Here is a 10,964-nt window from a genome sequence, read left to right as displayed (position 1 = left end):
GGCTGCAGACCTCAGCTTTCCCTTTTTAGTCACAAACATGGAGTCTTGCAGGATGATTTCTAAGGGACTTTCCCTCACGTTTGCTTACCCGTTATGGTTTCTTCTCCCACCTTTCTTTGCTTCAAGCCCAACTCTGTTCTAATTTGCCTAAGCAATCTTGCAGCCGTCTGAGATTTGTGTTTCCAACATCACTGTTTTAAGCCAGGACTGCAGTGACAGACACGCTCTTAGTGATCTGACAGGTTTCTTCCATTGAGAAAGAGAACTTCTAAATCAGAATTTGGGGACTGAATGGTGGATAACTAAGTTTAAATATATATATATGATGATAAATACTACAAATACACAGTAGTACCTTTCTTGTGACTGTAGGCTTAGATCTTAATATATTTTGAGATCTGAATAGTGTATTCTAGAAGGAGCTTAGTAAAGAATCATTTTCTCTATGTCTAACTACTAGACATAAATTTCAGAGTTGTGGCTTGGAATCAGGAATATTTTGCTGAAAGTCGCTGCAATTTGTTAGTCATGCTTCTGATACTAAAATTGCCATGTGGTGTTGGGGGTGATCATTGCCTGATGAAGAACTTCAGGTGCGGCGAGTTCCTGATGAGGATTTTATTACCACGCATGGAACGAGGCATGGAGGTTGTCAGTCGAGGGCATTTACATCCTGGAAAATGTATTTTCTCCCAAGTATCAATTACAAAACAATCCAGCTTGCACATTTAATTCAAGTAACTTAACTTCTGGGTTTAACATGATTCATAGGTTCCACATTAGTATTGAAAATAAAAATGTGTGTGATTTGGGTAATTTGTTTTGTAACATGTTAAAGAAAAAAAGGGTAAAAGGTCATTTTATTGGGTTTTAGAGGAATATGTTTGGAAGTGAAATAACGCATCTCATTTTTTTCTTTCCCAGCATTGTCATGGAAATACTGCGAGTACTGGCTTTGGTTGGTCAGATTCTTTTTTCACTGGCTGCTGTTTTTCTTTCATGTCTTATTATGAAGACTTACCTCATAGGACCGTACTATCGAAAGCTGCACATGGAAAGCAAAGGAAACAAAGAAATCCTTGTCTTAGGGTTATCTGCCTTCATCTTTTTAATGTTAACGGTAATTCTCAAATCATCTATATGTTATTTATATAATCTGATTTATAATCTGCTTCACTGAAAGCTTGCAATCAGTTGTTTATCTTTTCCTTTTAGTAAGGACTAAAATATTTGAAGCACTCATTCGTATTTTTACCCTTTGCATAGTTTATTATGCTTCTGTCAATATATAGCACGATGAGCGAAATCTGTTTAACTGTTTGGACTCACACTTGTAAGCACTTTGCTAAAATGTTATTTGTAATGTAATTTGTAAGTGCTGCATTAAAGACAAATCTGTGGTCAGGAAAAGTCACATAAACACCAACGTCAAACCATGTTACCTTTGTCTTAAACTTTCCAACAGCTTTTCACCTGAAATATAAGATTAAGTGTAAAAACAATTTTTAGTTTAGTTTGATGATGACAAGCTAGTTAAAAGTATAAGTTTTATTGCCTTAATGTGAAAGATTTTCTAAAAGGTTCATTTTGGAAAGCAGCAGCTTCTTATACAGAAGACAAGCTTTTCATGAGGGAGTGGGGGGAAGGCTCTTAGACTCCCGTAGTAGTCTAAGCAGTAAGGACGGTGTCATCATACACTTGTACCACACGACCCAGCAGTTGTGCTCCTCAATGTTTATTCCAGAGAAGTGAAGACTTACGTTCACATGGAAACTTGTACACGTATGTTTATGGCAGTTTTATTTGTATTAGCCAAAAACAGTCCAGATGTCCTTCAACAGGTGAATGTTAAACTGTGGTATGTCCATGCCGTGGAACGCCACCCAGCAATAAAGCCTGGTGCACATAGACCTTGGGGAGTCTCCGGAGGATCATGCCAAGTGACAGCACCAGTCCCAAAGTCTGCATGCCATGTGATTCCACACACACAGCATTTATGATGTGATGACACTACGGCAGTGAGAACAGCTTAGTGGTTGCAAGGGGCTGAGGACTTGGTCAGACGGGTGTCCTGTGTCTCCCAGGGTTGACATCAGTGTCCTATAGTTTGGCAAGGCATTACCATAGGGGAAACTGAGTGAAGGGTACATGAGGCCTCTGTCTCATTTCTCAGTCTGCACATGAAGGTACAATCATCTCAGAATGAAAGTTCTATTTTTAAAAAGAGTACCAAAACTAAGTCCTTATATGTGGCTTAATTGCCTGCCAGTATTTTATAGTCTTGGGAGAAGGCTGTGATTTGCTTTTGCTCCAAGCCGCTCATAATGATTTCAACTATTTCAAGAATGCGACTTATTTAATTTTTTACACTGCTTTATCCATTCCAGAGTATTTTTCTCTTTGAAAATAACTTCAAGCAAAATTGTCTTATCTGGACAGTGGCTCCCCAGTTAGAAGGACTCTCTTCGCTGGTGCTTGGTCCCCTTTCGTTTGACGGTACTCACCGTGCACCTGCCATGCGCCAGGGGTCGTATGTGGCGCCGGGTGTTTTGCATGTCAGATAATCGTCTAATTCACGTGCCAGACTTCACAGCTTGCTCGTTGTCATGTGGTGGTCCTCTGTGAGCACACCCCAGGTGCTCCTTTTTTCTGTCAGACATTAGGGTTTGTTCCTGTTTAGGGCTGTTTGAGTAAAGTTGCTGTACGTTCTTACGTGTGTTTTGAAGCATGACCTCATTTCTAATGGTTGTATGTCTGGAGGTGGGATTGCAGGGTCGTAGGGTGTACACATGCTAAACTTTAGTAGCTATCACTAGTTTTCCCAAAGTGCTTGTACCGGTTCATAGTACAGGTTGGGCATCCCTAATCCAACAATCCAAAGTCTGGAACTTTTTGAGGCCCAGCATGACACTCAAAAGAAACGCTCACTGGAACTCTTCAGATTTCTGATTTTCGTATTAGGGATGCTCAACTGATAGTGTATCTGCAAAAATACCAAAATCTGAAAAAATCCAAAACTCTTTCTGGTCCCAAGAGTCTCAGTGAAGAGGTGCTGCACCTGCGCCAGCGTGTTATGAGAGTGCGGTGGTTCCATCCCCCAACGCTTGGTACCGCTTGTCTTTCTAATTTTAGCCACTCTGCTGGGTGGTAGTGGCGTCTCACTGGGGCTTTTTACCTTCTTCTGTTGTTTGTGTTTGGCAGCTGGCCAGTATTTCCTAATGCCTGGTGATGTTGAGCTTCCTTTCATGTGCTCGTTAGCCATCTGGGTATCCTCTTTGGGATGTGCCTGTACAGTCTTCTGGTTATTTTTCTATAGGGTTGGTAATTTTCTTACTTTTTCATAGTTCTTTATTCTGGAAAATTTTTTGTCAGATTTTTTTTTTTGCTGAGATGAAATTTACATAACATAAAATTCACTGTTTTTAAGTGTGTTTCACTGGTTTTCAGCACATTCACAATGCTGTGCAACCGTCACCATGGTTCAATCACAGAACATTTCCATCACCCCAAGGAAACCCCGTATGTCCCAATTCTTCCCTCCCTCCATACCCTGGTAACCACTACTCTACCTTCTGTCTCTACGGATTTGCTCCCGAAGGGCGTTTCTGTAAGTGCGGCAGCGACAGCGTGGCCTTCCGTGGCTGGCTTCTCTCACTCCTGTGTTGTCTTCGAGGCTGGTCGTGCTGTGGCATGTGTCCGCGCCTTACCGCTTCTCATGGCTGAGCCGCGTTCTGTGTCAGATTCCCTTTTACTAACGTCTTCCAGCTTTGCGGCTTGCCTTCGCGCTCTCCTGATGGCGCTTCTGATAAACAGAAGTTGTTACTTTCAGCCTGATCCAGGCATCGGTTGTTTCCTTTATGGTTAGCACTTTTTATGTTCTACACGAAAGATCTTTGCCTACCCCTGGGTCTGTGTTACCTTCTAGAAATGTCATTGTTCTGCTTTTCTCATTACCTCTACAGACCGTCAGAAGGTGAGTTTAGTGTTTGATGTGAGGTAGTGGCAGAGATTCACTTTCCACCTGCATTTCCATGTGTTGAAAAGACCCATTCCCACTGTTGTGTAGTGTCCTCTTGTCAAAAACCAAGTTGCCGTGCATGTGTGTGTGGTGTGTGTGTGGTGTGTTTGTGTATGTGGTGTGCATGCTATGTGTACAGTGTGTTACACGTGTGGTGTGTGTGTACATGTGTGGTTTGTGTGATGTGTGTGTGCGTTGTATATGGTGTGTTTACGTGTTGGTGTGTGTACACATGTGTATGTCTGGTGTGTGTGCTTTGTGTATGATGTGTGTACATGTGTGGGTGTGTGCATGTGTGGTGTGTACACATGTGTATGGGTGTGCATGTGTGGTGTGTGTGTGGTGTGTGTACACATGTATGCTTTCTGTATGATATGTGTGTGGTGTGTGTGGTGTGTGTATGGTGTCTGTGTGTGTGTGATGTGTGTGGCGCATATGTGTGATGTGTGTGGTATGTGCATTGTGTGCATGTGTGTGTGCAAGTGTATGGTGTGTGTGCATGTGTGGTTGCGCGCGTGTGTGGTGTGTATGCATGTGTCATCTGTGTCTTGCCTACATGTATGTTGGTGCGTGTATGGCATGTATGTGTGTTGTGCATGCACGTGTGTGTTGTGCATGCACGTGTGTGTTGTGCATGCACGTGTGTGTTATTGTGGCATGCGTGCATGTGTGTTGTGTTGTGGACATGTTTGTGTGGTGTGCATGTGTGCACATGTGTGGCATGTGTAGCATTTGTGTAGTGTGCACCCATGTTCTGACTCTCCATTCGCCCCCTGATCTGCTCACCTGCTCTCTCGTGTGCCATAGCTTGACATCTGGTGGCATTTGGGCCCCAAGTTCATTCTGTGTCAAGATCATCTTGGCTATAGTCGTCATCTTTCCACATAAAAACCGAGTTCCAGCTTGTCAACTTTCACATGCAAAAAAGTGTTATTGACCTTCCAGTGAGCCGTCTGCCAGTTGCAGGAGCATCAACACCTCTGGTGCGGAGCCTCGTCACTGTGTTTCTGTCTGTACGGTTCCCAGCGGTTTCTTGTGTTGGTGCAGAGGTCTTGCCGCCTTCTGCTCCTCGGTGTGTGATGTTTTTTGATGCTGTTATAAATGGTATTCCTTTCAAAGTTCATTTTCTGTTTGTCTGTTGCTGCTATCTTCTATAGTTTTATTTTCTCAAGTTAAAAAACATTTTCTTTCAAGTTGTTTTGTGTCAGTAACATCTCATCAAGAAGTCTGTCTTAGGCTTTGTTACAGAGCTGCACTTAAAACCTAACATCATGACTGCCCATTCCACAGACTGATCTGGCTCCTGCACTTATTAAAATTAGACATTTCTGTATTTGTTGGTGCTTTTCTCTGGTTTCATGTCATTTCAAAGGAACTCTCATTACCTAAGCTGCATTCTCTGAGTGGTTTGAAGTTGATGATGGGAATACATTTTTAATGCCATAGTTAGGCCGTTCGTTGATTCAAGGTAAAGAAAATATGTCAGAAATATGTAAAATAAATTATGAAAAATCTTCTCATTCAAATGTGTATGTGCGTGTGTACATATATATATGTTTTTTTGGTGGCTGGCCAGTTCAGGGGTCAAGCCTGGACCTTGGTGTTACCTGTTCCACGCTCTAACCACCTGAGCTGACCGGCCAGCCCTGCATTCACTTTCTTCACAGCAATCTACGTGAATGATTGCTTCAAATATTTTAAATTAGTTTTGTTCTCCTGGTATGGTTAATTCAACTAGTGTTAGCTTCCGCACGTCATCTCTCAGATGACCCCAGCAGAGGCCCCTTTTCTCTATGACACTTGATTTTCTAGCTGTTCTCACGGTTGTTACTGTGGAGCTTCTGCTGGGTCTATGAGGGTGTCTTTGGGTGAACGTCCCTGGACGGGGTGTGATGTGTTCTCATGTAAAGCTCCGTGCCCTGCCCCTCCCGCCCCCCGCAGGTAACGGAGCTGCTGGACATCTCCATGGAGCTGGGCTGCTTCCTGGCCGGTGCCCTGGTCTCCTCCCAGGGCCACATGGCCACCGAGGAGATCACGTCGTACATCGAGCCCATTCGCGACTTCCTGGCCATCATCTTCTTTGCATCGATAGGTAGTCTCTCTTTACGTTATAATTGTATTTGTGAAACACTTGTGGGTTCATTCTTTGCTGTTCGAGTTCTGCATATTTATAGATGTATACATGCAGATGTGTACATACAGATGTGGACCTCATACAGCAACAACAGTCATCATAAAAAGTAAGTCTATTCCATACATCTCAATTTGGATTGCTAGCAGCCAGAAACTATTTATATTTTTCTAGAGTCTGAAGAGAAACCTTATTAAAAAAGAGGGAAAATATTCACTGAAGTACACAGATTAGTTATTCCTTGTCATCTTTTATTAGCGCTAAGGTGTGCGCTACTCATAGGCATTAAAGAAAACCAGTGACCTTCCGAGGAAGACGAACTTTGTCCTTGTTATACTAGTGTCACCAGGGTGCAAGTGACCCCACACGGCAAGTCATAGACACACGGTAGGTCGGCCGCCTAAACTAATGTATTGAAATGGTAAGTTTTGGAGGAAGTATTAATTTCGATACAAAAAAAATAAATTGAACATACCAAGGTGAGCTTCTCTAGACATCTCCCTGTGTTGGGGCATCTCCGGTGGCCACACTGGAAGCGAGAAGGTGGAGAATCACTTGGCTTCTGAGATCCCAGTGTGCCCACCTGGCACCTGTCCACTGACACACTTCAGTCCACACTGGTCCAGTCTGCGCAGTCCCAGCGAGACCAGGAACGGAAAAGCTAATTCTGAAATGTGTTTGGAGATGTAAAGGCCACAAGTAGCCCTGCAGCCCTGAAAGAGGCACAACGTCAGGAGGCCCCACACTCGTCAGCAGTGAAGTGTAGCCTCTCGTCAGCCGCTCTGTCACCCGGACGCTGTAGTGTGCACCAGCATCGGACCCCGCGCGGGGAGCCCCACCAGAGCCTGTGTCCCCGAGAGACTCTCGGCTGACATTGGACTCTCTCTGTCCCCTTATTTCTTCTGCCTCCTCCTTCTGCGCTCTGGCCTTCATGACTGGTGACTCCCCTCAGTGTGCTAAATAAGCTCTGCTAATTCTGATGTCTTGACCTTCCATTACTGGGTTGGTGACACACCTTCTTTTAGACAAGGTCTAATAAAGTTGGTGAGGTTTTAACCTAGTTTTTACTACATCCCCAGGTCACCTGCCTAGTGTGTGTGACATTGAGTCTCATTAGCTGGGACTTCACTGAATATGCATATTTTAGAGTTGCTCTTGTTAAAAATCTAAAATTTCATGAATATGTTATTTAAACAGACGTATTTGCTTTAATTACTCTCAAACTTAAGTTCTTATGATACTGAGAACCATGCTTTCTGTTAAAATAATAATCCTGCATGCTTTGCTTTGGTTCTTTACACTAAGTATATCCAGGGAATTCAGGTTAATTTCCCTGCCAGCTGAGAAACTTGTGCACAGCAAGGTTTTGTCCTGGGGTCTGAGCAGCAGGCAGCTGGCATCTGCTCCACTCAGGAGATGCCTTCAGCTGTGTGTAGGAGGCAGGGTCCCCCTGGTGAGGCAGAAGTGATGGATGGGAGTTCCCACTTCCACAAACCACCCTGGCTGTTTGCTCTGTGCTGGGCCCTGCAGCAACTCAAGGACACAGCCACTGGCTAGCAACTGCCCACGGGTGGGAGACGGCAGTCCTCGGAGGCCCAGCACTGAAGAAGGGTTCATGGCACTTCTGAGGAGAGATTGCCCTTGATGGCATGAAAAGCAGGGAGCAGTTTTGGCCCAAAGTGAGGAAGGGCTTTCCGTGCAGAGGGAAGAGCCTTAAGTGCCCAGGGAGGGCATGAGGGGTCACAGGGTCAGGCCAGAGGCCACTCGGGCGAGGGCAGAGGGTCATCTGGTGCTGAAACCCCTGGTCCTCATGTCAGCCCTGCAAGGTGGGCACCTCGCAGGTCTTGCTCCCCCACACATCTGTGGGCCGGGGTGTGACGGCCACGGGTGGAGATGCTGCTTCAGACAGTCCTGGGCCAGGTGCATGTTCTAGGCTACACATTCTGTTCACTTGTCCCACGAATCCACATTCACACAAAAGGAAACTGAGGCACACAGACCTCAGAGACTGGCTGGGGCCCACAGTTAGTAAGTGGTAGATCCAGGATGTGAGCCTAGAGCCTGTGCGGTTTACCATTGTGCTGTGTGTTGCGAGAACAAGTGACTGTAAGTAGGGAAATCATATACTGTCAGTTACACGTGAAAGATGCTGAAGTGCAGATTTCCCGTTTCTCACTTGACGTTTCTAAGTGCTGACTGTAGTGAATTCAGTTTCGTGGTGGTTCTTTCATTCCCACCCAGGAGGACTGCGCTGAGGCAGAGTGGAGGGGTGTCCTCTGGGAGGGGGTCACAGCCTGGTGGGGACAGAGGCTTGGACACTGCCTGGTGTGGCTGAGCGCAGGAAGCGGGATGAGCTTCAGGAGTCGGTGACCAGACAAGTGCCAAGGAGGACGTCCTGGGGAGGAAGAGAGGCTGGAGGTGGAGGAGGGTCGTTAGAAGACAAAATAAAAATAATAAAAAAATAAATAAATAAAAAATAAATGCGCAGGAGAAAAAAAAAGGAACTACTGATTCACGCAAAAATATGGATCAATCTCAAAATAATTATATGGACGGAAAGAACCCAGCCCCCCCCCATGAAAAGATTGCATACTATATGATTTCATTTATAGAAAATGCTAGAAAGTGCAAACTAATTGATATTGACAGAAATCAGATCAGTAGTTGCCTGGGGAGGACTGGGCAGGTGGGATTACCAAGAGACACACACAGCAATGTTGGAGGTGATGGAATGTTCAGTATCCTGATGATGGGGATGGTTGCACACATACGTCAAAACTTGACAAATTGTATACTTTATATATGTGTATTTTATTGTATGTCAGTTATATCTCAATATCTTAAAAAGGAAAAAAAAAAGGAAACACTTAGGAAGGAGGTTCTGCCTGGCTGTGAGCCCATGGGGGACCGTGGGGACCAGGAGGGCAGAGGCCTGACGCCCACAGTGCGGGCTGTGGCGGCCCACATGGATGGGATGGAGCGGGAGTGTGGCCTTTCAGCCAGGTGTGTGGACATGGGGTCAGTATGTCGGCAACTTCCTGAACAGGGATGTAGCCAAAGGAGGGCTTGGTTGGGCACCCAACGGCCCCAAGGCCCCAAGGGCTTGGTTGGGCACCCAAGCCCCACGGCCAACCTGCAAGGCTTGGGAGTGAGGCAGCCAGAGGGGATGGCTCGGGTTGGCAAGAAATGGGGAGCTTGTCATGGGCCAGGGGACATGAGAAAGGAAGCTGGGTGGGACCTGACGAGCGGTAGGCAGGCAGCAGGTCGGAGGAGGGGTCCGTGCTGCAGACCCCCGTGTGAGGACAAGGGGCCCTCGGCTGATCGCAGGAGCCCGAGTGGAGCAGGCGGCGGGGCATTTCCCACCTCAGGGGAAGAGGAGATCATGTCCTGGGAGGGAAGAGGGGGGCTTTTACCTTCGTGTTTCTGAAGAAAATAGAGGCAGATGGTTTGAGAATGACGGCGAGGTAACAAGCTGCAAGTTACTGCACATTTTAACTCTGGGGCCCTGGTATCTGCTGAGGGCTGGGGGCACCGGTGGGAGCGGGAAGAGCAGGGGGGCAGCCCGAGCTGGGGCCCCCACCCGACCTGCCTGACCCTCGGTGCCCCTTGCAGGACAAAGGGCCTGAGCAGCCTCCACAGGAGGCTCCAGGAGGGGCATGGAGAGCAACAGAAGAAAAATATTTAGGGAAATGTTTCCCGTTGTTTTCAACGTGTGCGAGTCAAGTGAACACGGAAAAGGGATGTCGACGACAGGCGGCCCTGACTGCGACCTTCTGGGTGCCGTTGGCCCGTGGATGAGTGCTCCTTCCTTCTGGTGGCGCCTCTCACTTGTTTACAGACTGCAGGGACCATCTGTGTCTCGGCCAGAACACTTTCATAAAGGAGAGTCGGCTGGCATGCGCCTCCCGTGTGTTCTGCACACCCTGCAGGCGACCCAGCTGCAGGATGCGGTCCCAGGGGCAGCCTTTCCCTGGAGGGCGATGCTTTTGCTGGCGTGCGCAGGTTCAGTGTGCACAGTGGAGCTGTAGACTTGTCACCGAGAGTGGCTGTGAGCTTGAAAAGGCTTCTGTGGGCCGTCCGGTGGTCATGGAGTGACTTGTCCTGTCTGTCTTCCCACAGGGCTGCACGTCTTCCCTACCTTTGTGGTGTATGAGCTCACGGTGTTGGTGTTCCTCACCTTGGTGGTGGTGCTCACGAAGGTACTGGCCCTTCCCCCGGGCAATCTGTGGCTGCTGAAGTCCACATTGCTGCTTGGCACAGACCTTACCTGTGGGACGCATCTCAGGCAGTGGCTGCGTCGGGTCTGGAGCCGTGCCCTGTGCCTCCGAGGGCCTGTTGGGGGACACTGCCTTGCAGGACCTGCTCATGCCCACGTTGCAGAGGGGGCTCTTCTGCTCGGACACCCTTGGCAGACCCTGGGGGCGGGACACAGATTCAGGTTGGGCTCGGTCATCTCTGGTTTGTCTCAGAATAGAGGACGTTTAAAATTGGGAATGACCAGCAGTTGAAGTGGGAGAAGCACCTTTCTAGATCCCCAAGATAAGTACTCATTCCTGATGAGTCTGAAGCACAGCGGGTCCTGACTCTGGCCACCGTCACAGGCATGGATTTCAGAGGCCACTGAAGGTTGCACGGATACTCCCCATTTGTCCGCTGTCAATGATGACCAGTTATCAAGTTGCCTGTGTTAGCATGTGATGTGTTCAGTAGTCATCTGGCTCTCTGCACTGCCAAAGTCAACTTAAAATATTTCCATTTTATTTTATTTTATTTTTTTCCTTTTTTTGTCTTTTTTACTGACCGGTAACGGGATCG

The 10,964-nt window shown here is 47.0% G+C and overlaps 1 protein-coding gene across 1 annotated transcript in view; it reads left to right on the top strand.

The window, feature by feature from the left end:
- The window catches only part of TMCO3 (transmembrane and coiled-coil domains 3), a 54,097-nt gene that overhangs the window by 38,879 nt on the left and 4,254 nt on the right, over positions 1-10,964 (top strand). Inside the window, exons 9-11 of the mRNA XM_008572923.1 lie at positions 925-1,120; positions 5,960-6,110; positions 10,269-10,348. Coding sequence (XP_008571145.1) covers positions 925-1,120; positions 5,960-6,110; positions 10,269-10,348 — 427 coding nt within the window. The remainder of the gene's footprint in view (positions 1-924; positions 1,121-5,959; positions 6,111-10,268; positions 10,349-10,964) is intronic.

This window comes from Galeopterus variegatus, unplaced genomic scaffold (assembly GCF_000696425.1).
Source record: "Galeopterus variegatus unplaced genomic scaffold, G_variegatus-3.0.2 Scaffold848, whole genome shotgun sequence".
Classification (NCBI taxonomy): domain Eukaryota; kingdom Metazoa; phylum Chordata; class Mammalia; order Dermoptera; family Cynocephalidae; genus Galeopterus; species Galeopterus variegatus.
The sequence above is the reverse complement of the archived record's forward strand: the minus strand, read 5'-3'. Positions and strand labels throughout refer to the sequence as shown.